The following is a 27,246-nucleotide window of genomic DNA, read 5'->3' on the forward strand; positions in this document are numbered from 1 at the left end:
TCCCCACTGTCCTTTTAGAACAAAACCATTGTCAACACATTGCTTTATATCTAAATACAACTCACTATTGGGTATACACTATGTTTTAAATATATGAAGATATGAATATAACATTCAGAAATCCGGAAACTTACCAGCCGCTCCTGTTTCTTCAGCATCTTCCGTAAAATCCACTGTCGCTTCTCTCTGACGGACGGTCACCGGTGAGATCAGCACGCTAGTCGCGTAGAAGGGGCGGGGATAAAGGGCTGTATTTGAATCATCTAAACAGTTCCTCTCCTCGTCCCGTTTTCTCGTTCATTGACATTAGGCAACTTCTCAGACGAAAGCATCAAACAAAAAACATGTAACGTTAGGCTTCTAACATATTGCTTTCGCATCTAGTTTGTGTTTTGAAAGTGAAATCTAGAACCGGAAGTGACGCTTGTTTACGGTGTCTATGCACCCTGCGGAGGGATATTATATATATATTTTTTTATCTTATTGGATTTTACAGGAAATGCTACTTTCCTTCAACTGTCAGCTGAACCCACGGAATAAGCTAAATCTCGACGCTCAATTTATATATTTTTTCAAATTGAGTCGTCTTAGCAAAATGCATGGGGATGACATATTAGAACCGATGAAGTTAGCTAGATGCTAACCAGATACGAAGCCAAACAGCACTACACCGCATCTCAACCATCTGGTAAACAATACCCTGCACTGTAATTTCATCAACGTCACGTGCATTCTGTGTTCCATTTGTATTGTAAGTATATCAAACTGTATGTACTATTCGGTTTTTATGCATTTTTCTTCTTTGTTTAGTAGACTGACATATTCATGCGCATGTTATTGCACTGTCATCATCACAGTGTACCGTCCTTACATGATGAGCCAATGCATTTGATCCCATTTTCATGGCAGAGTAAGTAGCACTTAACGAGTTTAACGAGTTTGAAAGCAGCTAACTAGATATCAATTTGTAGCCAGTACTGTAACCACAGTTATTATTTACCTAGCTGTGCTATTTACATTCATGCATACTGTTGTTGTTGTTATACATACACATGTTTAGCAATGCTATTGCGGGTATGTGACAAATAAAATTGGATTTGATAGCCCACCTTTGTGGTTGCTCTCTGTAACTGTGTAGCGAATCCTTTTTTTATTGTATGGGAAGGGTTTCCGGCTAGGTGTATTGTTTATTTTGAGCCGGGTAGTTTGGATACTGGATGCTGATTGGCTAAAACAGCATTCACCCGTGTGTATGAGAGACCATATACCACGGATATTACAAAACATGTATTTTTACTGTTCTAATTATGTTTGTAAGTATTTTATAATATCAATAAGACACTTTGGGTGTTTGTGGAATATGACCAACATACCACAGCTAAGGGCTGTATCCAGGCACTCTGCTTTGCGTCTTGCATAAGAACAGCCCTGTGTTTGATTGTTCATGTCTATGTCAACCCAGGACCCTGGTCAGAGTGAAGCAGAACCATGGGGAATCAGCTGGCAGGGATCGCTCCTGCCCAGATTCTATCTGTCGACAGCTACTTCTCTGACATCCATGATCACGAGTACGACAAGAGCCTGGGCAGCACCCGCTTCTTTAAGGTGGCCCGCGCCAAGCACAGGGAAGGCCTGGTGGTGGTGAAGGTGTTTGCCATCCAGGACCCATCTCTACCTCTCACCAGCTACAAGCAGGAGCTGGAGGAGCTAAAGATCAGACTGCACTCGTGCCAGAACTGCCTGCCCTTCCAGAAGGCCTCCCTCACTGAGAAAGCAGCCATCCTCTTCCGCCAGTATGTCCGGGACAACTTGTATGATCGCATCAGCACGCGACCCTTCCTCAACAATGTGGAGAAGCGCTGGCTAGCCTTCCAGATCCTCACCGCCGTAGACCAGGCGCACAAATCGGGCGTGCGCCACGGTGACATTAAGACAGAAAACGTGATGGTGACCAGCTGGAACTGGGTGCTGCTCACAGACTTTGCCAGCTTCAAGCCCACCTATCTGCCTGAGGACAACCCAGCTGACTTTAATTACTTCTTTGACACGTCTCGACGGAGGACATGTTACATCGCCCCCGAGAGGTTTGTGGATGGGAGTATGTTCACCACAGAGAGCGACCAGAACACCCCTCTGGTGGACCTCACCAGCAACAGCCAGAGGAGCAGGGGAGAGCTCAAACAGGCAATGGATATCTTCTCAGCAGGTAACTTTCATAGCTGAAACATATTTTCTGTTTAGGGGCAATAGAGAGAGAGATAAGTGGATGCCATGGACTCTGATCGACATTGAGAGTGTTTAAACATCTAATGTACATTCAAATTCCCTGGCTGTTATTTCATGTGTTTTTTAGGTTGTGTGATCGCAGAACTCTTCACAGAGGGAGTACCACTGTTTGATCTCTCCCAACTTCTGGCGTATCGCAAAGGACACTTCCAGACAGAGCATGTTCTCATGAAAATAGAAGACCATTACATCAGAGAACTAGTAATAGTCTATATGTTTTATCTTCACGTGAAGATGTTCTTGTGAAATACTAAATTCATCCAGAGCACCAATTGTTAAGTGTACCGCTGTCTCCTGGTAACCACCAAAACCCTCTTTTCGCCTCCTAGGTGGCCCAGATGGTGCAGCGGGAGCCGGAGAAGCGTCTGACTGCGGAGGAGTACCTGAAGCAGCAGAGAGGTAACGCCTTCCCAGACATCTTCTATACTTTTCTGCAGCCCTACATGGCCCAGTTTGCCAAGGAGACCTTCCAGTCGGCAGACGAGCGTGTGCTGGTAATCCGCAAGGACCTGGATAACATCCTCCATAACCTCCGCGGGGGAGGGTCAGGTGGGTCGACGGAGAAGCCTGAGAAGGGGGACCAGGAGTCTAGTGTGGTGTCGACCAAGGAGGAGCAGGGTCTGGTGGTGCTGGTGTCTGTCATCACCTCCTGCCTCCAGACGCTGCGTTCGTGCGACTCCAAGCTGGCGGCTCTGGAGCTGGTGCTGCACCTGGCGGGCCGCCTCAGGGTGGAGACGCTGCTGGACCGCATCACGCCATACCTGCTGCACTTCTGCAGCGACCTGGCGCCACGGGTTAGGGCCCAGGCCGTACGCACCCTAGCCAAGGTGCTGGCGCTGGTGAAGGAGGTTCCCCGTAACGATGTCAACATCTACCCAGAGTACATCCTGCCAGGCATTGCCCACCTGGCGCAGGACGACGCCACCATCGTCAGGCTGGCATACGCAGGTCAGTTGGGCTGACAATGACCACGGGTCGCTCTAAATATGATTACACACTTAATTGTCCAAAGGTTGACAGTATTTATGTTGTTTGTAATGCCTATCCATTCGCCTCTCTCCTTTTCTCAGAGAACATAGCCCACCTGGCTGAGACAGCTTTGCGTTTTTTAGAGCTCGTTCAGGAGAATAACCTGAATATGGAGCATGACTTGAATGGGGAGGACACAGAGGAGACCCTCCACCCCAACGAGAACTACGACTCTGGTAATTTCAAGGCCTCCTCTCTCTCAAATATCAGATCGGAGGTAGAGGTTTATCACCGAAACATGGATACTGAATGCCCCACCGAACGCTCCCTTGGGAAAATTATATTCTGTTCTGACTTCCTGTTCCTCCTGACAGAGCTGCAGGCGCTTCATGAGATGGTGCAGCAGAAGGTGGTTACGTTACTGAGCGACTCGGAGAACATCGTCAAGCAGTCTCTGATGGAGAATGGCATCACGCGGCTCTGCGTCTTCTTCGGCCGGCAGAAGGCCAACGACGTGCTCCTGTCCCACATGATCACTTTCCTGAACGACAAGAATGACTGGCACCTCCGGGGAGCCTTCTTCGACAGCATCGTGGGTAAGGGGCAGGACTGTGTCACAGACACGGTGCCCACACTTAGTCACTCAAATATGCTAATGGTCAAAGCTGGATGTGTACATGCAGGAAGTCTCCGAGATATAGAGATCCTAAAATGTATTTTCTCTTCAATGACCCGTCTTTCGCTTTCCACTCTCGCCCTGCCTCCCCCTCCTCCCCACTTCCTCTTGGTCTCTGTCTTTTAATTTTCTCTTTTACTCTCCCTCTTTCCATCTCTCTCCCTCTCTTTCCATCTCTCTCCCTCTCTTTCCATCTCTCTCCTGCTCTTTCCATCTCTCTCGCTCTCTCCCTCTCGTTCCATCTCTTTCCCTCTCTCCCTCTTGTTCCATCTCTTTCCCTCTCTCCCTCTCGTTCCATCTCTTTCCATCTCTCTCTCTTTCCATCTCTCTCTCTCTCCATTTCCTCCAGGTGTGGCGGCGTACGTGGGCTGGCAGAGCTCATCCATCCTGAAGCCCCTCCTGCAGCAGGGTCTGAGTGATGCGGAGGAGTTTGTCATCTACAAGGCCCTCAACTCTCTCACCTGCATGTGCCAGCTGGGCCTGCTGCAGAAACCACACATCTACGAGTTTGTCAGTGACATCGGTGAGATGGGGTAGAGAGGAGTTTAGAGACGGCAGGAGAAGGATAATGTTGTTACTATACTATGTATAAAAGGCACTTTTTGTAATGAACTTTTCCCCTTATTTTGAAAGCCCCATTCCTGTGCCACCCCAACCTGTGGATCCGCTACGGGGCGGTGGGCTTCATCACCGTGGTGGCCCAGCATCTCAACATAGCAGACGTCTACTGCAAACTGATGCCTCACCTCAACCCCTTCATCACCCAGCCCATCATACAGGTAAGACTTCCACACACGCTCACTTACCATCTTCACGTGTAACACATTGAAATAATCTCCCAGACTCTTATTAAATTATGTTATGTGGTGCTATGTTATGGTGTGCTGTACTGTGCTATGTTATGGCGTGCTGTACTTCGCTATGTTATGAGGTGTTATGGTGTGCTGTGCTTCGCTATGTTATGCTGTGCTATGCTAGGTTATGGTCTGCTGTGCTTTGTTATGGTGTGCTTTGTTATGCTGTGCTATGCTAGGTTATGGTCTGCTGTGCTATGCTATGGTGTGCTGTGCTATGGTATACTATGCTATGTTATACTGTGCTATGTTATGGTGTACTGTGCTATGCTATGGTGTGCTGTGCTATGTTATTGTGTACTGTGCTATATTATTCTGTGATGTACTGTGCTATATTATTGTGTGATGTCCTGTGCTATGATATGGTGTACTATGCTATGTAATTGTGTGCTATACTATGTTAGTGTATACTATGCTATGTTGTACTGTGCTATGTTATGGTGTACTGTACTATGCTGTGTTATGGTATACTGTACTATGTTATGGTGTGCTGTACTGTGCTATGTTATGGTGTATTATGCTATGTTATGGTGTACTGTGCTATGATAAGGTGTACTGTACTATGCTGTGTTATGGTATACTGTACTATGTTATGGTGTACTGTGCTATGTTATGGTGAACTGTACTATGCTGTGTTATGGTGTACTGTACTATGTTATGGTGTATTATGCTATGTTATGGTGTACTGTGCTATGATAAGGTGTACTGTACTATGCTGTGTTATGGTATACTGTACTATGTTATGGTGAACTGTACTGTGCTATGTTATGGTGTACTGTACTATGTTATGGTGTACTGTACTATGCTATGTTATGGTGTACTGTGCTATGATAAGGTGTACTGTACTATGCTGTGTTATGGTGTACTGTACTATGCTGTGTTATGGTGTACTGTACTATGTTATGGTGTACTGTACTATGCTGTGTTATGGTGTACTGTACTATGCTATGTTATGGTGTACTGTACTATGTTATGGTGTACTGTACTATGCTGTGTTATGGTGAACTGTACTATGCTATGTTATGGTGTACTGTACTATGCTATGTTATGGTGTACTGTACTATGCTATGTTATGGTGTACTGTACTATGTTATGTTATGGTGTACTGTACTATGCTATGTTATGGTGTACTGTACTATGTTATGGTGTACTGTGCTATGTTATGTTATGGTGTACTATGCTATGTTATGGTGTACTGTACTATGTTATGTTATGGTGTACTATACTATGCTATGGTGTACTGTACTATGTTATGTTATGGTGTACTGTACTATGCTATGTTATGGTGTACTGTACTATGTTATGGTGTACTGTGCTATGTTATGGTGTACTGTACTATGCTATGTTATGGTGTACTGTGCTATGATAAGGTGTACTGTACTATGCTGTGTTATGGTGTACTGTACTATGTTATGGTGTACTGTACTATGCTATGTTATGGTGTACTGTACTATGTTATGTTATGGTGTGATACTGTGCTATGTTAAATGAGGCTGTGTTTCCTCTCAGATTGATAAAGAGATAGTACTTCTGAGTGTGCTGAAGGAGCCAGTGAGCCGCTCCATCTTCGACTACTCCCTGCGCTCCAAAGACATCGCCAGCCTCTTCCGCCACCTGCTGCTGCGGCAGAAGAAGCGCAGTGGCTCACTCCCAGAATGCCCCATTCCGGAGGACCCCGCCATTGCCCAGCTGCTTAAGAAACTGCTCTCTCAGGTCAGAGGGCGGGGTGATGTCTCAACGTTACATGGATGGGAAATGTAATGTTTCCATATAATGCACAACGTTTGACCATTATTGTTATGATGATGATGATGATGATGATCACAACGATGGTGATAATTGTTTATTCTAGGGGATGACGGAAGCTGAAGAGGACAAGCTGCTAGCACTGAAGGACTTCATGCTCAAGTCCAACAAGGCTAAGGCCAACATGGGAGACCAGAGCCACCTGGGGGAGGCAGTCCAGAGCGGGGTCATTGACCTGGCCACGCTGGGCATTATGGGACGCCAGGTGGACCTGGTCAAACCTAAACAGGAGGCCGAGGACAAGAGAGGTAGGGACGCCACTGACACCTGGTGGTGAAAGTACACCCCTGTAATAGCAGAGGGGTACACAAACCCAAAGGCTGCATTTACACAGACACCCCAATTCTGATCTTTTGCCCAATTATTGAAGAAAAAAAAACACTTGTGTGTAGACACTGAAAAGATTGGATCGGTTGATTTATAGTTGTTATATTTTCCCCATGTTTGATATCAATGACCTGTCATTTCTGTTTGCAGACTTCATCGCCACAGCATCTGGTATATTGCTGGTGTGGTTTAGCCTGTAATGATGTGCATAACAAATAATCCCATACAGACATCATTTCCCCCAGATTACCCACATCGCCTCATTACATTTAATTCACTAGATGGGTTAAACTGCATCAGGACAAGCAGAGTTTTTGCATTTTCTCATTACCTCTGTGGCTGTCTACACACGACAGAGCAGTACATGTTAGTGTTCAGTTCAAATCTTTATTTGGCTATTCCTGCGGCAGCACACAAACATCTTCTTTCCCTGTAGTCAAATAAAATGTCAGACTGGTCTTGAGTTTTGTTAACATACCAGGCAGACTCCCCCTAGGGCAAATCACGTTTTGTTAAAAAGGCGTGTGTGCTCTCTGGCAGTAGTGTAAACAGTGGATCTAAGGCCCTTAGTCTGTTTAAGTAACACTATACCGGGTTAAATCCCATATGGGTCTAGACTCCATGGTATTCAATAGAAAGTATTTATTCAGGGACATACTGAAAGATTGTGTTGTGTATCTACGCCATAGGATAACAGGTACAGTATATTAACATCTAACCTGTTTGGCGTTTTGGAGTGTTTTTTTCATAGGCACTGTTAGTAGCTTGTCTGACACAATTTACCCTGGGCTAAAAGTAACTGTGTGTTGCAGCTGGTATGTTTCAATCGCATGGAACTGTCCTTTTGGAGTGTTGGACTGCTGCTGGTGACTAATTTAACTACTCACTATAACATGTCCTGTGATTAGCATATCTCCCATCTCCCAACTGCTTCACGTAGTCTGGTGGTCTTAAAACCTGTTGTATCTGCATTGGCCTTCAACTCCTTTTAATGCCTGCCGTCTCCCGTTAGTATTTTCATTAGATGTTTGAAACCGTAGTGCCTTCTCCATGGCTTATTGGAATAGCTGAAAATAGGGAGCCCCCTTCAACTTAATGACTATGTAATCCAACAGTCCCCAAGCTTTTGACCTCCAGTGCTGAATGCTTCTTAACTAGTGTTTCTTAGCTTTTTCTGTATTTCTCTTTCTGTCTTCAGCTCGGAAACACACCAAACAGGACTCCAACATGAATGAAGAGTGGAAGAGCATGTTTGGCTCTCAGGAGTCAGCGGCTACGGCACCACAGCTCCCCACGGTACATAACGGGTTAACCTATGATGTCTGCTAAGAATAAGCGGGGACAAGGGTTGAATGATCTATTGATTGATATACTAATTGATTTATTTTATAGCCTGGTCCAGTCTGGTAGTCTACCTTCTATCTCTGTGTACTCCACCAGGTTCCTGAAGGGGCGGGGACTCAGACCAGGAAGACCACTGCCTCCCTTGGTGTCCCTGTGGGGCAGTCTGCAGGCGCAGTCTCAACCTATCAGCGTCGTCTCAACACGTGCAAGGCGGAGCTTCAACATCTGGTGCAGCAGAAGAGGGAGCAGTGCAGCGCAGAGCGCATGGCCAAGCAGATGATGGAGAGCGCTGAATGGGAGAGTCGTCCGCCTCCGCCAGGTAAAGTAGTGCCATAAAGTAGTGCCATGTCCCTGTAAAAATAAAATAAAGTCAAACTATTGACTCCACAAGGTATTCTTTTTTGGTCATTATATTATTGAATATACCACTAGAGGTGTGTTTCTTGCCAATTTGGACAAAGCACAGCAGAAATGTCAACAAGCAGTAGGTTTAGTCAGGGCCCCTCCACACCCACATTGTGTTGTTGTTTTGCTCTGCAGGGTGGCACCCTAAGGGTCTTCTAGTGGCCCACCTCCATGAGCACAAGTCTGCTGTCAACCGTATCCGTGTGTCAGACGAGCACTCCATCTTCGCCACGGCCTCCAACGACGGCACCGTCAAGGTCTGGGACAGCCAGAAGATGGAGGGCAAAACCACTACCACCAGGTACGCCAACCAAATAGTAACCAATAACCAACCAGTTAACCAAGTAGTAACCAATAACCAACCAGTTAACCTAGTAGCAACCAACCAGTTAACCAAGTAATAACCAATAACCAACCAGCTCCAGTTTAGCTAAAACTGGAATCTGTAGCGGTGAAACTGACACGTCCGCTCGCAGTACTACAACAACAAAGACGTTACTTCAAACATATTTTTCACATCATTGAACGTGCGACAGAACAGCAGATTATGTACTGTGATTTTTGTTCACCACGATGCAGGATGCTCCGCTGCCACATTTAAAAACAATAACAAACGAGCCTGCGGCCACCAGTGGTGCTGCTTCACCTTATGCAGATCTCAGCTTTAAGGAGTGGCTCTGGGTTGGGCTTAGACCATCATTTGGGGTGGGTTAGACCATCATTGGGGTGGGTTAGACTTAGACCATCATTGGGGTGGGTTAGACCATCATTGGGGTGGGTTAGACCATCATTGGGGTGGGTTAGACCATCATTGGGGTGGAAGGGGTCGTATTTTAGAAGTGTTCTTACAAAGGATATTGAGACTTTCTCTGCATGTGTAGAGTGATGGCAGTTCCAGATTGGTGTGTGTGTAGATGGTAGGTCCAGATTGGTTTGTGTGTAGATGGTAGGTCCAGATTGGTGTGTGTAGATGGTAGGTCCAGATTGGTGTGTGTGTAGATGGTAGGTCCAGATTGGTGTGTGTGTGTAGATGGTAGGTCCAGATTGGTGTGTGTGTAAATGGTAGGTCCAGATTGGTTTGTGTGTGTGTGTTTATTTATTTTTTATTTTACCAGGCAAGTCAGTTAAGAGCAAATTCTTATTTTCAATGACGGCCTAGGAACAGTGGGTTAACTGCCTTGTTCAGGGGCAGAACGACAGATTTGTACCTTGTCAGCTCGGGGATTTGATCTTGCAACCTTTCGGTTACTAGTCCAACGCTCAAAACACTAGGCTACACTGAAACCAAACTATAGTTTTGCAAAGTGGTTTAGGACATCTACTTTGTGCATGACGCAAGTCATTTTTCAAACAATTGTTTACAGTCAGATTATTTCACTTAAAATTCACTGTATCACAATTCTAGTGGGTAGGAAGATTTAATGATGTAATGTTTCAACTAATTAATCTGGTTGTTATGTTCTTAACTTTTTTTATTCTAAACCAATTAGATATTTTGTTGACAGTTATGTTTAAGTTCCCACTAGTGGACAATTTCAAACTGCAAAAAACCTTTGGTGTTAAGGTTAGCCTCCACATAAACACATTTTTCAGATATTTTTAGTTCCTCTCAGATAATTTTACATCAAATATGATCACTTAAGAGATTCATGTGCTGATATGTGCACATGATAGTATATTTCATGAGCATTCATTACTATTTCCTGCCAATTTCAAATCACATTTTATTTGTCACATACACATGGTTAGCAGATGTTAATGTGAGTGTAGCAAAATGCTTGTGCTTCTAGTTCCGACAATGCAGTAATAACCAACGAGTAATCTAACCTAACAATTTCACAACAACTATATTATATACACAAGTGTAAAGGGATGAGGAATATGTACATAAAAATATATGAATGAGTGATGGTACAGAATGGCATTTCACATGACTGGGAAGGGGTGGAGCCATGAGTGGGCCTGGGAGGGCATAGGTCCACCTACTTGGGAGCCAGGCCCACCCATTGGGGAGACAGGTCCTGCCAATCGGAATTAGTTTTTCCCCACAAAAGGGATTTATTACAGACAGAAATACTCATCACTCAAGACATTTCAGCTTTTCATTCAGAATTCATTCAGGCTGTATCACAACAAAATGTGAAAAAAGTCAAGGGGTGTGAGTACTTTCTGAAGGCACTGTATATGGAAGTGTATTAAAACCTGTTGCGACTCTAAGGGCAGTATTTTCATTTTTGGAAAAAAAACTTTCCCGTTTTAAATGGGATATTTTGTCAGGACAAGATGCTAGAATATGCATATAATTGACAGCTTTGGATAAAAAATACTCTAACGTTTCCAAAACTGTAAAGATATTGTCTGTGAGTATAACAGAACTGATGTTGCAGGCGAAAGCCTGAGAAAAATCCAATCCGGAAGTGCCCCATATTTTGAAAGCGCTGTGTTCCAATGAGTCCCTATTGAGCTGTGAATGTGCTATCAACCAGATTACGCTTTCTACGTATTCCCCAAGGTGTCTACAGCATTGTGACGTAGTTTTACGCATTTATGTTGAAGAATAGCCGTAGGCGGCTACATTGCGTAACTGGTCACCTGATGACTCCCAGGGTGACTCTCGTGTAAAATACAGAGGTAGCCATTACTCCAATCTGTCCTACTGAAAAACGAATTGTCCTGACGGATATATTATCGAATAGATATTAGAAAAACACCTTGAGGATTGATTATAAACAATGTTTGCCATGTTTCTGTCGATATTATGGAGATAATTTGGAATATTTTTCGCCGTTTTCGTGACTGCAATTTCCGGGCGATTTCTCAGCCAAACGTGAAGAACAAACGGAGCTATTTCACCTACAAAAATAATATTTTGGGAAAAAATTAACTTTGGCTCTCTACCTGGGAGTCTCGTGAGTGAAAACATCCGAAGCTCATCAAAGGTAAACAATTTAATTTGATTGCTTTTCTGATTTCCGTGACCAAGTTACCTGCTGCTAGCTGGACAAAATGCTATGCTAGGCTATCGATAAACTCTAGCTTTGGCTGTAAAGCATATTTTGAAAATCTGAGATGACAGGGTGATTAACAAAAGGCTAAGCTGTTTCTCAATATATTTCATTTGTGATTTTCATGAATAGCAATATTTTCTAGGGATATTTATGTCCGTTGCGTTATGCTAATTAGTTTCAGGCGATGATTACGCTCCCGCATGCGGGATGGGGAGTCAGTAGAGGTTCATCGGAGGAGGAACAGACATCAGCTCACCTTTTCACTGATGTGCTATACCTGTGTTGACCATCTTAGATTTCCTTGGAATGCACTTGGATAAGGGCGTCACTCTGGATAAGGGCGTCACTCTGGATAAGGGCGTCACTCTGGATAAGGGCGTCACTCTGGATAAGGGCGTCACTCTGGATAAGGGCGTCACTCTGGACAAGAGCGTCTGCTATAAATGACCAAAACGTTGATGGAAAAATGAATGAACAACAGGCCTCAATCCAACCTGTGTGAATGTTTTGATGCTGTCTTACAGGTCAGTGCTGACGTACTCCCGCATCGGGGGCCACGTGAAGACGTTGACCTTCTGTCAGGGGTCACACTACCTGGCTGCTGCCTCAGACAACGGTTCCATCCAGCTCCTGGCCATCGAGGCCAACAAGCCCCCCAAATCACCCAAAGTTAACCCCTTTCAGACCAGGTATGTACTATCCATCAGGGGTTGATCAAGCATAAAGTTGGTTTTATTTACTGTAGTTGATATAATTATTATTTATTGGATTTATATAACGCTTTTCTACCGAGGTACACAAAGCACTTTGAAGCTGGAGACTTATATTTCCCTCACTAACTTTAAACATCAGCCATCTGAGCAGCTAACCGATCGCTGCAGCTGTACATAGTCCATCTGTAAATAGCCCACCCAATCTCCCTACCTCATCCCCATATTGTTTTTATTTACTTTTCTGCTCTTTTACACACCAGTATCTCTACTTGCACATCATCATCTGCTCATTTATCACTCCAGTGTTAATCTGCTAAATTGTAATTATTCGCTACTATGGCCTATTTATTGCCTACCTCCTCACGCCATTTACACACACTGTATATAGACTCTTTTTTTTATTGTGTTATTGACTGTACGCTTGTTAATTCCATGTGTAACTCTGTGTTGTTGTTTGTGTCGCACTGCTATGCTTTATCTTGGCCAGGTCGCAGTTGTAAATGAGAACTTGTTCTCAACTAGCCTACCTGGTTAAATAAAGGTGAAATAAAATAATGAAAAATAAATCAACTTTACATAGTAGGGGGAAACTCACCTCATCCACCACCAATGGGCTTGCAGTATCATGTAGTTATCATTATCATGCAGTAAATTCTGCATTATCATGTAGTTATCATTATCATGCAGTAAATACTGCAGTATCGTGTAGTTATCATTATCATGCAGTAAATACTGCAGTATCATGTAGTTATCATTATCATGCAGTAAATGCTGCAGTATCATGTAGTTATCATTATCATGCAGTAGATACTGCAGTATCATGTAGTTATCATTATCATGCAGTAAATACTGCAGTATCGTGTAGTTATCATTATCATGCAGTAGATACTGCAGTATCATGTAGTTATCATTATCATGCAGTAAATACTGCAGTATCGTGTAGTTATCATTATCATGCAGTAGATACTGCAGTATCATGTAGTTATCATTATCATGCAGTAGATACTGCAGTATCATTTTGATGCCACAATGTAATATTGAGTTACTCCACATTTTACTGTTATATCGACTGTCCTCTCAGGTTCCTGGACCAGAAGGATGACGGCTGCGTGGTGGACGTCCACCATTTTAATTCTGGAGCCCAGTCTGTGCTGGCCTACGCCACGGTGAACGGCTCCCTGGTGGGCTGGGACCTGCGCTCCAACTCCAACGCCTGGACCCTCCGCCACGACCTCCGCCTGGGCCTCATCACCTCCTTCACCGTGGACATGCACCAGTGCTGGCTCTGCCTGGGTGCGTGGGTGTTGGTGTGAGCACGTGGGTGGATGTGGGTCATGTGTGGTGCATGTTGTGTGTATGAAAATGTTGAATGAATTTCATCTGAAAACTGCATTGAAAACTTAAACAGAGTTGTGACTTATCTGACATGCACTTAACAGGAGTCCACTGAATCCTATTCTGATTCGTCCACACACAGGTACAAGCAACGGCACTATGGCATGCTGGGACATGCGGTTCCAGCTCCCCATCTCAAACCACTCCCACCCTACCCGAGCACGAATCAGACGGCTGCTCATGCACCCGCTTTACCAATCCTCCGTCATTGCTGGTGAGACTCGATGTCATCATATTTTTAATCTTTATTAACAAAACCTTTCTTTGAGGGGCAAATCAAACTATTATTTGTGTGTTTTGTTGCTGTTTTGTAGCGGTCCAGGGCAACAATGAGGTATCCATGTGGGACATGGAGACTGGGGACAGGAAGTTCACGCTGTGGGCCAGCTCTGCTCCCCCTCTCTCAGAGATGCAGCCGTCCCCCCACAGTGTCCATGGGATCTACTGCAGCCCTGCAGACGGGAACCCCCTCCTCCTCACAGCCGGCTCCGACATGAGAATCAGGTATGTTTGCAATACTCTCGACTGGACTAACCATCCTTCTGATATATTTAACCCAGTTCTGACCATGTATGTTTGCCGGATGACATTTAAGTTTGTGTGTGACAATTTGGCTTAGCCAAGAAGTGTGTTGGATGGCGTTAGCTTGTTTTTTTTGTCAGTCAAGTCTTATTTCTATACTGTGTTCTGTGTTATTACCAGGTTCTGGGACTTGGCTTACCCAGAGAGGTCCTACATCGTGGCAGGTGGAGCCAATGAACCGCTGCACTGTCCCTCAGTCCTCTACAGCCGCAAGATCATCGAGGGCACCGAGGTTGTACAGGTATGCCCTGATAGGACGGTGGCAGTGTATTCAGTGTATTCCTCTAAGCACCTGGTCCTACAATGAGGTGTTCAATACATAATTTCTGTCCCCGGGAGAGCAATTTATGTGCAGTGTTATAAACATGTATGAATAAGAAACCACAAGACAGGTAGAGATTGACCTACATTCCCTGTCCTGTCAGGAGATCCACAGCAAACAGAAGAGTGGAGCCACAGAAGACGCACCCCGCAGGGGCCCAGAGTCCCTCCCCGTGGGCCACCATGACATCATCACTGACATCGCCACTTTCCAGACCACACAGGGCTTCATCGTCACTTCGTCCAGAGACGGCATCGTCAAAGTCTGGAAATAAACTGCCCCTTTCAGGCCCTCGCATTCTCGCTGACACACACTCACACACCCAACCAACCACACACACTAGTCCTCAACATCTTCACCCCAGAGTTTTGATCTATGTTGTAGACTTTTGTACATAGTATATTTTAAAGCTAATTAATATAAGAGAAGCTTCTGGAAATCCTGTCGCAAAATACGAGTAGATGTTAACCCTTTGTTTGTAATGACATTCACTGAAGTCACAATTATGCAATGCCTGATATCTGTTTATGTTAAACTGCTCAAGAAGTGTCAATAAAGTTTGGTATGATGAATGAACCCTTTATGAACTGCTATTATGAACTCTATAGTTTTTAGTGTTTATTGAGCACTATAGTTATCTCTCATAGTCTCAAAGTTGTAACGTTAACAAACCAGGCCATGACCAGGACTGAAACCAACCCTTTGCATTAACAGTGTCCACATTCTCAAACCATAGCTGTTATCAATGACTGTCGCAAGTTTAATTTGTATATCAAAACACAACAGCATATCCATTCAGGGCAGGATTAATGCAGGGGCTTACCGGGGCTGAAGCCCCTGGACCCAGGCCCGTAGGGGACCCAATAGGCTGCAAAAATAAGGAAATATCTACAGTATTATACAGTCTGTAATTACAGTGGGGCAAAAAAGTATTTAGTCAGCCACCAATTGTGCAAGTTCTCCCACTTAAAAATATGAGAGGCCTGTAATTTCCATCATAGGTACACTTCAACTATGACAGACAAAATGAGGAATGTAGGATTTTTAATGAATTTATTTGCAAATTATGGTGGAAAATAAGTATTTGGTCACCTACAAACAAGCAAGATTTCTGGCTCTCACAGACCTGTAACTTCTTTAAGAGGCTCCTCTGTCCTCCACTCTTTACCTGTATTAATGGCACCTGTTTGAACTTGTTATCAGTATAAAAGACACCTGTCCACAACTTGAAACAGTCACACACCAAACTCCACTATGGCCAAGACCAAAGAGCTGTCAAAGGACACCAGAAACAAAATTGTAGACCTGCACCAGGCTGGGAAGACTGAATCTGCAATAGGTAAGCAGCTTGGTTTGAAGAAATCAACTGTGGGAGCAATTATTAGGAAATGGAAGACATACAAGACCACTGATAATCTCCCTCGATCTGGGGCTCCACGCAAGATCTCACCCCGTGGGGTCAAAATGATCACAAGAACGGTGAGCAAAAATCCCAGAACCACACAGGGGGACCTAGTGAATGACCTGCAGAGAGCTGGGACCAAAGTAAAAAACCCTACCATCAGTAACACACTACGCTGCCAGGGACTCAAATCCTGCAGTGCCAGGCGTGTCCCCCTGCTTAAGCCAGTACATGTCCAGGCCCGTCTGAAGTTTGCTAGAGAGCATTTGGATGATTCAGAAGAAGATTGGGAGAATGTCATATGGTCAGATCATATCAAAATATAACTTTTTGGTAAAAACTCAACTCGTCGTGTTTGGAGGACAAAGAATGCTGAGTTGCATCCAAAGAACACCATAGCTACTGTGAAGCATGGGGGTGGAAACATCATGCTTTGGGGCTGTTTTTCTGCAAAGGGACCAGGACGCCTGATCCGTGTAAAGAAAATAATGAATGGGGCCATGTATCGTGAGATTTTGAGTGAAAACCTTCCATCAGCAAGGGCATTGAAAAAGAAACGTGGCTGGGTCTTTCAGCATGACAATGATCCCAAACACACAGCCCAGGCAACGAAGGAGTGGCTGCGTAAGAAGCATTTCAAGGTCCTGGAGTGGCCTAGCCAGTCTCCAGATCTCAACCCCATAGAAAATCTTTGGAGGGAGTTGAAAGTCCGTGTTGCCCAGCAACATCCCCAAAACATCACTGCTCTAGAGATCTGCATGGAGGAATGGGCCAAAATACCAGCAACAGTGTGTGAAAACCTTGTGAAGATTTACAGAAAACGTTTGACCTCTGTCATTGCCAACAAAGGGTATATAACAAAGTATTGAGATAAACTTTTGTTATTTACCAAATACTTATTTTCCACCATAATTTGCAAATAAAATCATTAAAACGTCCTACAATGTGATTTTCTGGAATGTATTTTTCTCATTTTGTCTGTCATAGTTGAAGTGTACCTATGATGAAAATTACAGGCCTCATCTTTTTAAGTAGGAGAACTTGCACAATTGGTGGCTGACTAAATACTTTTTTGCCCCACTGTATATATTTAGTATTTTTTTTACCGGCACAGCCAACGATGGGATGATTCAGGAGCCCACTCTCAAGGAGTGTAGACAGCCTGCTGCCGCTCTGCTAATCATCAAATGAGGGGAGGAGGTAGGGGGCCCACATGGGTAACTGGGGGGTCCTGCCTTGATTGGGTAACTGACTAATACAACATTTCTTTGTGTGAGTCGGGCTGGGCCCAAGAGGCAAAAACAAATGCAAATAAAAAATTGAAATCTTTAAAAAAGAAATCCTGCACAGGAGCCCACACCAACATAGTGTTTTATAGGGGTGTTAGGCCACGAGCTGCCAGAACAGCTTCAATGCGCCTTGGCATAGATTCTAGAAGTGGACCTAAACCATGCCAGGAAAATGCATCCCACACCATAACATATACTTTGTATCCCTCATTTACTCAAGTGTTTCCTTAATTTGGGCAGCTACTGGTATGCCTACAGCCGGGAAGGGCACAATTTGGGCAGCATATGCACCAAATATAGGCTACAGCTTGTTTCGTTGTGGCCATAGACAGATAATCCATAGAGTTTTGGAATCTCTTACCCTGGCAATTTGACTGTTATACTCATGGGTACTAGCAATAGCTACCAGTCCTGATTTGAATGGGAACAGCCATCTATGGATTACATTTCTATGGTAGGTTGTTGCTGTAGGTTTGCCTTTTGCAGATTAAAAAATAATATTGTAGGAAAAAAACGTACAGTTTGGAAAGCAAATGCATACACCTGAAAGAAGACTAATCAGCCTGTAAAACCAATATAAATAAATTAAACTCCCATTTTTTTTGTGAACAGCAGCACTGTTTTAAAAAGTAGCTCATCTTGAGATAGGCTATCGCCACGACGACGCGTGCATCGGCCATCACCGTGAGTAGCCCATGGCTTCATCATCATTAGGTGAGTCAGTGTTCCACTGAAAATTGTATTTAGTAACTTACTGTATGTATACATACGCATGTATTTCCTTCTACTATTGGACATATCTGTGTCTCTTCATTGGCCTGGGCTATTGTTATGATTTCTTAATCCGGCCCAGTATCCATTCAGAATCAATATCAGTAGAATAAGGTCATAAGAGCATCAAAAATACACTGACCGCTAGGGAATTTGTGGAGTTTAATTTTCAACATGTAGCTTCAAATCAAATGTATTTGTCACATACACATGGTTAGCAGATGTTAATGAGAGTGTAGCGAAATGCTTTTGCTTCTAGTTCTGACAATGCAGAAATAACCAACGAGTAATCTAAACTAACAATTCCAAAACTACTACCTTATACACACACACAAGTGTAAAGGGATAAAGAATATGTAGATAAAGATTAATGAATGAGTGATGGTACAGAACGTAATAGGCAAGATGGAGTAGATGGTATCGAGTACAGTATATACATATGAGATGTAGGGTATGTAAACAAAATGGTCAAGTTAGAGGAAACAGACACAGTGCAACAAATCCTATTTACAAACACTGAGCGGATGACATACAGCCTGAATTTACATCTACGGTTAACATCCAAGTTAACAGTGCATTGCCTGGTGCTTGACTTGGTTTGGTAGCTGTTGATCTGTGATGATGGAAAATAGCCACAAGAGATAACAGGGTATTTCATTGCTTTAAAGTCATTCTCACAAAAGCAGCAGTGCCCTTATGCATGTTTGTTGCATGACTGCATGAGAGTCAGATCCGTTACTTAGGTCTGCTTGAACAGACTTGAATAAAAGAGAGAAATATTCATACTTCTGTTTCAGTAATTTCCATTTTTACCCAAAAGGAGAACAACTAAATGCTAAAGATAAGGGCCAGAGTTATTTACACAGACAGTGTTGTTTTTGATGTTCACACCTTGAATGAGACATTTGTTTGGCTGGTTTCTGGCGTGATCTTCTTCAATTCACTCTAATCAGGGTTTTACATGTGTGGAGTTCCTCCTCAGACAGAGGCCTTCACAAGCCTCCTGCGTCTCGAAACGGTTAGCGTTGCCGCCACAGCCGCCATACCAGAAACGGGAGCACTCGCTCTGTGTCGTGTCAAAGTACCACTTCAGAGTGTAGTTCTCACAACCTCCCTTGTCCTGTTTGAAGAAACATGCATCTGGGGAAGAGGGAGAGGAAACGGGGCAAAGGGGAGAAATGGGAGATAGAAAAAAGGGGATAGGATTCAGGAGAAAACAAAAGAAAGGGGGGAGAGGAAAGAGAGAGAGGAGAGGAAAGAGAGAGAGGAGAGGAAAGAGAGAGGAGAGGGGAAAGAGAGAGGAGAGGGGAAAGAGAGAGGAGAGGGGAAAGAGAGGAAAGAGAGAGGGGAGAGGAAAGAGAGAGGGGAGGGGAAAGAGAGAGGGGAGGGGAAAGAGAGAGGGGAGGGGAAAGAGAGAGGGGAGGGGAAAGAGAGAGGGGAGAGGAAAGAGGGGAGAGGAAAGGAAAGAGGAGAGGAAAGGAAAGAGAGGAAAGAGAGAGGGGAAAGGAAAGAGAGGAAAGAGAGAGGGGAGAGGAAAGAGAGAGGGGAGAGGAAAGAGAGAGGAAAGAGAGAGAGGGGAGAGGAAAGAGAGAGGAAAGAGAGGAAAGAGAGAGGGGAGAGGACAAAGCCAAAGGTTGAGACTCATGCCTTTTACACTATTGTACAGACCCGAGCCTGCTGTCTTTTCACATGTATTATTGCATACAAAATTAGAGAGAGATGTGGTCCTTACCCTGGTTAAGAACTGTACTTTCCTCTGTCCTCAGGAGGGTTGTGTGATCTGTGAACACATAACATTAGAAGAAAATCTCTGGCGTAGTGCTGTGAATGATGACCTCGCAGCTGACATGACAACACGACAACACGACAACACGAAACAACATGACAACTGACAAAAATGGCATCACAACTTTTGTCATTTCAAACCTGCAATTGCCATACTGTTTAAACAAGGTATATTACAGTCACTAATGTTAGGGGTTCAGCTCATTAGAATTATCTCAACTGAAAGCCTCCTGATTTGAGAATGCAAATAGAACAACTAGTGTTCTCTTCTCATGCAGCATTTTGTGATTCAGCATTTGACAAACATCACAACAGTCGTTGTAACTCAGATTGTGGCTAACAGAGCTCTACATCTATGACCTCCACATGATGTTCAGTAGAGGGCTGGGGGGACTTCCTGGAAGTGCCACACGTCTCAAAACATTCGTTTTCCGTGCTAAAACGGTTGGCGTCAGCGTCGCAACCGCCGTACCAAAAAGGCAAGCATGCACTGTTGTAACTTTAATGTGTTACAGAGTTAATGTTTAAGTTTATTCTTTGAGCTGTATCTAAAGATATTTCTTTAGATTTATTTGCATATGTAATTGTATTGGGTTGTGTTGAATTACGCCTTTTGACTGCAAGTCCCAGAATGCCTTGCGAGAGGAAGGAGAGAGAACGCGCCAATTATGTGCAGGTGCAGTGGATTGTGGCTGTCTTTCCGATAGCATCTTACCTGCATTGCTCTGTACCAAAACAAAGTTGTTAAATGTAACGTAAACAAGTATTATTACTAAAAGAAGCTTTCGTATCAAACCAGATGTCCCGAGTCATTACTTTGAAGTTAGTTCATCTAAAATGCACAGAGCATTTTGTTAAAGTGCCATCGCTGGCCATAGTCCCTGCAGTTAGTGTCACTGTCCACATCCAACTTACAGTGGGCTAAAAGCAGAACAAGCAGGTTTGTAAATGGGGAGGAAGATATGCAGTATGAGGTTGCAAACTGAGACTACTCATGCAGTGGGATACCAGGGAACGTGAGGGAGAGATAGAAATAGAAGTTCTGTTATAAATGTGGGGTTACTGATTACCATTAGAGTTTGGCTGTGGCCGGGGGAGTGAAGTGGCTCCATCTCCCCTGGAGAAGGCATGTATAGTGTCAACCTGGTCAAGAGCTATCTGAGTCGGAAATACACCAGTGTGCTCCAGGAACTCCTCATCTGTGTACTCCTCTTCCTCTTTCCACACATCCCACTCTGCCTGTCCCTGTCCGTGTTCCTGTCCCAGCATCAGCTCACACTTGAGTTTGAGATGGGCAGGAGGGTAGCTGTTCCTTCCCTCTGAAATAGTGAGGGAGAAGTGAGAGAGTTAGGACACACAGTAGCACTGCCTTGGCAGCAGCTAATGGGGATCCCTAATAAATACAAATGCAAATGTTAAAATGTATGATTTGTTCTGGCATAATTATCTCTCCCTCAAGAGACAACCAGATGAAGAAGCATGCTATTGTTCCTTACTACTGAGGACCCTGAGGAAGGCTCTGAAGAAGCGCTGTGCGTAGCCTCTCTCCCACTCCTTCACGTGCCACAGATGGAGCAGGTGCTGCTCTGACGGCGTGCTCGCCAACTCCTCCACCTGTGTGCTGTTGTAATGGTCGCCCACCGCGATCACAAACAGGGAAACGCCCTGACACTTGGCCTTCTGGGAAATGTAGGCCAGCTTGGCCTGGTCCCAGTGGGCTGTCTCGGCCCCCACCACAGCCAGCACCACTCTACTCTTCCTGGGCCTGGTGGCCTTGAGGAACACCTTGCTCAGAGCGTACTCCAGGGTCTGCCCCAGAGATGACACTCCTCCCTGCTGCTGCATGCTCCTCAGGTGTGTCTGTAGACCAATGTGGTTGTGGTACTTCTGCAGGTCAAACTCTACCTTGACGGCCTGGGAAGTCTGGGGGAGCAGAGAACTACTGGTCTGGAGAAGGGCCACTCTGGCCCGGCCGTCAGCCACGCTGGGTTTGGGGCTCCAGGCTACCTGCTTCACCACTGAGCCCAGAAGCTCCTGGACGCCAGCGTACTGATCGGCCCGGATCTCCCTTGAACCGTCCACAACCAGGGTCAGGTCCATATCCACCACCAGGGGCCGCTGAGCATCAGTAAAATCACACCCCTGGGCTGGTTTACAGTGGTCTGATGGACACACAGAACCAGAGCTTAGAGATAATAATAGTAGAGTAGCATCAGTAGTAGTAGTACAGTAGCCTCAGTAATAGTCGTACAGTAGTAGTGCAGTAGCATCAGTAGTAGTACAGTAGCATCAGTAGTAGTAGTACAGTAGCATCAGTAGTAGTACAGTAGAAGTAGTAGTGCAGTAGCATCAGTAATAGTAGTACAGTAGCATCAGTAATAGTTGTACAGTAGTAGTGCAGTAGCATCAGTAGTAGTAGTACAGTAGCAGTAGTAGTACAGTAGCATCAGTAGTAGTAGTACAGTAGCCCCAGTAATAGTTGTACAGTAGTAGTGCAGTAACATCAGTCATAGTAGTACAGTAGTAGTATAGTAGTAGTACAGTAGCAGTACAGTAGTAGTAGGACAGTAGTAGTGCAGTAGCATCAGTAGTAGTCGTACAGTAGTAGTGCAGTAGCAGTAGTACAGTAGTAGTACAGTAGCAGTCGTACAGTAGTAGTGCAGTAGCAGTAGTACAGTAGCATCAGTAGTAGTAGTACAGTAGTTGTGCAGTAGCATCAGTAGTAGTAGTAATAGTATTAGTAGTGCAGTAGCATCAGTAGTAGTAGGAGGAGTAGTACAGTAGCATCAGTAGTAGTAGTAGTACAGTAGCACAGTAGCATCAGTAATAGTAGTACAATAGCATCAGTCATAGTAGTACAGTAGTAGTACAGTAGTAGTACAGTAGCAGTACAGTAGTAGTAGGACAGTAGTAGTGCAGTAGCATCAGTAGTAGTCGTACAGTAGTAGTGCAGTAGCAGTAGTACAGTAGTAGTACAGTAGCATCAGTAGTAGTCGTACAGTAGTAGTGCAGTAGCAGTAGTACAGTAGCATCAGTAGTAGTAGTACAGTAGTTGTGCAGTAGCATCAGTAGTAGTAGTAATAGTATTAGTTGTGCAGTAGCATCAGTAGTAGTAGGAGGAGGAGTACAGTAGCATCAGTAGTAGTACAGTAGCATCAGTAGTAGTACAGTAGCATCAGTAGTAGTAGTACATTAGCATCAGTAGTAGCACTGTAGAAGTACAGTAGAATCAGTAGTAGTAGTACTGTAGTAGCAGAGTAGCATCAGTAATAGTATTAGTAGTAGTACAGCAGCATCAGTAGTACAGTAGAAGTGCAGTAGAATCAGTAGTAGTAGTACAGTAGTAGTACAGTAGCGTCAGTAGTAGTACAGTAGTACAGTAGCAGTAGTACAGTAGCATCAGTAATAGTAGTACAGTAGCATCAGTAGTACTGTAGTAGTAATAGTATTAGTAGTTCAGTAGCATCAGTAGTAGTAGGATGAGTAGTACAGTAGCATCCGTAGTAGTAGTAGTAGTAGTAGCACAGTAGCAGTAGTACAGGAGCATCAGTAGTACTGTAGTAGTAACAGTATTAGTAGTGCAGTAGCATCAGTATTAGTAGGAGTAGTACAGTAGCATCAGTAGTAGTAGTACAGTAGCATCAGTAGTAGTAGTACAGTAGCATCAGTAGTAGTAGTACTGTAGTAGAGTAGCATCAGTCGTAGTATTAGTAGTAGTACAGCAGCATCAGTAGAAGTTGTAGTAGTAGTAGTAGTAGTACAGTAGCATCAGTAGTAGTAGTACAGTAGTAGTAGTAGTACAGTAGAATCAGTAGTAGTACAGTAGTAGTAGTACAGTAGCGGTAGTAGTACAGTAGCAGTAGTAGTAGTACAGTAGTAGTGCAGAAGCATCAGTAGTAGTACAGTAGTAGTAGTATAGTAGCATCAGTAATTGTTGTACAGTAGTATCAGTAGTAGTACAGTAGCAGTACAGTAGCATCAGTAGTAGTACAGTAGCCTCAATAATAGTTGTACAGTAGTAGTAGTAGTACAGTAGTAGTGCAGTAGTAGTGCAGTAGTAGTGCAGTAGCATCAGTAGTAGTAGTATAGTAGTAGTACAGTAGCATCAGTAGTAGTAGTAAAGTAGTAGTACAGTAGCCTCAGTAATAGTCGTACAGTAGTAGTGCAGTAGCATCAGTAATAGTAGTACAGTAGTAGTGCAGTAGCAGTAGTACAGTAGTAGTACAGTAGTGTCAGTAGTAGTAGTACAGTAGTAGTACAGTAGCGTCAGTAGTAGTAGTACAGTAGTAGTACAATAGCAGTAGTACAGTAGCATCAGTAATAGTAGTACAGTAGTACTGTAGTAGTAATAGTATTAGTAGTGCAGTAGCATCAGTAGTATTAGGAGGAGAAGTACAGTAGCATCAGTAGTAGTACAATAGCATCATTAATAGTAGTACAGTAGCATCAGTAGTACTGTAGTAGTAATAGTATTAGTAGTGCAGTAGCATCAGTAGTAGTAGAAGGAGTAGTACAGTAGCATCAGTAGTAGTACAGTAGCATCAGTAGTAGTAGTAGGAGGAAGAGTACAGTAGCAGCATCAGTAGTACAGTAGCATCAGTAGTAGTAGTAGTACAGTAGCATCAGTAGTAGTGTATTGGTAGTAGTAGTAGTAGTAGTAGTAGTACAGTAGCATCAGTAGTAGTAGTAATGTTGTAGTAGTAGTAATGTAGTAGTAGTAGTACAGTAGCATCATTAGTAGTGTAGTAGTAGTGTAGTACAGTAGCATCATTAGTAGTGTAGTAGTAGTACAGTAGCATCAGTAGTAGTGTATTGGTAGTAGTAGTAGTAGTAGTAGTAGTAGTACAGTAGCACCAGTAGTAGTAGTAGTCGTAGTAATGTTGTAGTAGTAGTAGTACAGTTGTAGTACAGTATCATCAGTGGTAGTGTATTAGTAGTAGTAGTAGTAGTAGTAGTGTAGTACAGTAGCATCAGTAGTAGTAGTAGTAGTAGTAGTAGTAATGTAGTAGTAGTAGTACAGTAGCATCATTAGTAGTGTAGTAGTAGTGTAGTACAGTAGCATCATTAGTAGTGTAGTAGTACAGTAGCATCAGTAGTCGTATATTAGTAGTACAGTAGCTTCAGTAATAGTGTAGTAGTAGTAGAAAATGATTTATGCCCAAGGGGAATATTGGTTCTACAGCAGAATTAACCATAAAAACGAAGACATACATTGATACCAAATAAGACTATATTTTATTTTGTCCCTGTGTGCTTACTGTAGCAGATGACGCAAGTTTTGATTCTTGTCAGCACAGAATTTTGGTCCTGTGACCTATCCACCAGCCGAACAAGGATGAAGCTGCCCGTGTCATCAGCCTGCGCCACAACAAAACAAAAACATGCATGGGCTGCATTTCAATTCACCAGCCTTTCCGCTGCCCTGTTCACTATCCCATAACCAGAAAGCATCTGTTAGCAATTGTACCTCAAAAGCCCGTTGAACATCGGGGGAGTTCCTCATGGCGATGACAGCAGGAGCGATGTTCAGGGCCTTGAACTCCATGGCGGCCGTGACGATGGCAGCGCTGTCCACAGAGGGCCCGTTGGTGAAGAACACTGCCACCTTCCTCATCGTCAACGCTTTACGGGTTCGCTTAAAGACATGGCGCCCCACAAAGCGCATGGCCTCCCCAAGATGGCGCTGGTTGGACGTTCGTTCCAGTGCAATGTTTTGGATGGCCTCCAACAACTCCGGCTTGCGTTGGTAGTCCTGGAATCGGATCAGGTACGTGGTGTTGGCACTATAGGATACCACGGCAACACGTGCACCCGTCGGGCAGTTGCTCTCGGCGATGGCAACGTCGTCCAATATGGAGAGGAGAGCGGAGCGCATCCTCTCAAACGTGGCAGGCTCCACATCCTGTGACATATCCAGAGCAAAGACCAGCTCTGTGGGGTAGGCTGGGCACGCTGCCTGGCCTGGGGGATAGAGTGAGAGAGGGACAGAGAGAGAGAAGGGGAGAGGAAGGGAGAGAGGGACAGAGAGAGAAGGATAGAGGAAGGGAGAGAAGTACAGAGAGAGGGAGAGAGGTACAGAGAGAGGGAGAGAGGTACAGAGAGAGGGAGAGAGAGGGAGAGAGGTACAGAGAGAGAGAGAAGGGGAGAGGGAGAGAGGGGGTGAGGGGGGCAATGGTATTTTTAAATGACACCCATTCATAACATCACTTTGCCAAGAGTTCTGGTTTGATTACACCAGAATCTTCAGTCAAGTACATACATTTATTTGGACGATGAAGGGTTAATGGAGACATACCTTGAGAGCATGCTGCTTGGGGGAGAAAAATATCATAGTTTAGAGACAAAATTAGGAATTAATTCATCTTTGCTTATGAAAACATGACCTTGCCAGCAATAAAGCAATTGACACAGCAGATCTTTTCTTACAAAAAATATAGAGTAGGAATACCAAGAGCTTACCACAGTTATCACGGATATAGGTGGTCAGCTGGCATTCCTAGGGAGACAAATAAAATAACATGTTAAATAGCACTCAAGATTCTCTACATAAAATGTTTTAGAGTTAAATTGGAACAAAAATCAGACAGAATACACATACAGACATGGCTCTCTCTCCTGGTCTGCCTCTAGAGCCCTAGATAGAAATAGAGAATTAGTCAGAAATCCACATGGAAACAGTGAATATCTTACCAATACTTATATCTTACAATACAACCAAAACTACAACTACTATTATTATTATTATTCACTTGAAACAAATAACAATAATAAAACAACCAATACATGAGATTTGTAAAGTTCCTTTAAAAGATCCAAAAACGCAAATGAAATACTAACAGTGTGTCCCGGTGGTCCAATGGATCCGGGATCTCCTGACTCACCCGATCTGCCCGAGTTCCCCTGGTTCAATCACATCGTAACATATGGCCATTTTAACAGAAGATTTTATACATGTCAACACATATTAGTACCTGTGGCACAAGCGAATATCACAAGGTTTGAAGTACAACACCTGAGAATATAAGCAGTGGTGTTAGACACTCTTTGACTCAAGCATAGAGACTCTATGTGTGAGTATATACAGTTCTGGAGGGTGACACTTTAGTCCCACGAAGATAGTTTGTAGATGTTCAATAACTGTCAACAACATATCAACTAACTATCCACTAACCCTAGCCCTTACCCTTATTCTAAAACTAACCCTTACCCTTATTCTAAAACTAACCCTTACCCTTATTCTATAACTAACCCTAACCCTAACCCTTATTCTAAAACTAACCCTAACCCTTATTCTAAAACTAACCCTTACCCT

General features: G+C 43.9%; 2 protein-coding genes across 7 annotated transcripts in view; one reads left to right on the forward strand and one right to left on the reverse strand.

Annotated features, from left to right (window-relative positions):
* The first annotated feature begins 299 nt into the window (after positions 1–299).
* Positions 300–15,263, forward strand: LOC110534090 (phosphoinositide 3-kinase regulatory subunit 4). 4 transcript variants are annotated; one of them, XM_090189089.1, is made up of 20 exons: positions 300–751; positions 1,463–2,206; positions 2,354–2,487; positions 2,616–3,234; positions 3,357–3,491; positions 3,630–3,851; positions 4,281–4,454; positions 4,565–4,710; positions 6,295–6,498; positions 6,638–6,839; positions 7,069–7,089; positions 8,117–8,214; positions 8,359–8,581; positions 8,803–8,968; positions 12,200–12,364; positions 13,470–13,681; positions 13,866–13,997; positions 14,098–14,287; positions 14,486–14,606; positions 14,791–15,263. In XM_090189089.1, the coding sequence occupies exons 2-20, from the start codon at positions 1,489–1,491 to the stop codon at positions 14,959–14,961; spliced, it is 4,053 nt and encodes a 1,350-aa protein (XP_090045215.1). In that variant the 5' UTR covers positions 300–751; positions 1,463–1,488; the 3' UTR covers positions 14,962–15,263. The 4 variants fall into 4 exon arrangements, with proteins under 4 accessions (XP_090045215.1, XP_090045208.1, XP_090045211.1 ...); XM_090189082.1 differs by lacking the exons at positions 6,295–6,498; positions 6,638–6,839; positions 7,069–7,089; ... (7 more) ...; positions 14,486–14,606; positions 14,791–15,263 and adding an exon at positions 858–910 and having other exon boundaries at positions 438–751; positions 4,565–4,767; XM_090189085.1 differs by lacking the exons at positions 6,295–6,498; positions 6,638–6,839; positions 7,069–7,089; ... (7 more) ...; positions 14,486–14,606; positions 14,791–15,263 and adding an exon at positions 814–910 and having other exon boundaries at positions 550–688; positions 4,565–4,767.
* A 3,035-nt stretch (positions 15,264–18,298) lies between these two features.
* Positions 18,299–27,246, reverse strand: part of LOC149984847 (collagen alpha-6(VI) chain-like) — a 28,658-nt gene continuing 19,710 nt past the window's right edge. For 2 of the 3 annotated variants that reach the window (XM_090189069.1, XM_090189074.1), the window contains exons 30-39: positions 26,772–26,834; positions 26,533–26,568; positions 26,394–26,430; positions 26,230–26,241; positions 25,402–25,895; positions 25,193–25,292; positions 21,431–22,096; positions 21,005–21,253; positions 19,882–19,929; positions 18,299–19,289 (exon numbers count right to left, since the gene is read on the reverse strand). In XM_090189069.1, the coding sequence (XP_090045195.1) occupies positions 19,099–19,289; positions 19,882–19,929; positions 21,005–21,253; positions 21,431–22,096; positions 25,193–25,292; positions 25,402–25,895; positions 26,230–26,241; positions 26,394–26,430; positions 26,533–26,568; positions 26,772–26,834 (1,896 nt within the window). In that variant the 3' untranslated portion in view covers positions 18,299–19,098. The remainder of the gene's footprint in view (positions 19,290–19,881; positions 19,930–21,004; positions 21,254–21,430; positions 22,097–25,192; positions 25,293–25,401; positions 25,896–26,229; positions 26,242–26,393; positions 26,431–26,532; positions 26,569–26,771; positions 26,835–27,246) is intronic. The other variant, XR_016484287.1, reaches the window with a different exon arrangement.

Source organism: Oncorhynchus mykiss, chromosome 2 (genome assembly GCF_057628025.1).
Source record: "Oncorhynchus mykiss isolate SJ-2025 chromosome 2, ASM5762802v1, whole genome shotgun sequence".
NCBI classification, from domain to species: domain Eukaryota; kingdom Metazoa; phylum Chordata; class Actinopteri; order Salmoniformes; family Salmonidae; genus Oncorhynchus; species Oncorhynchus mykiss.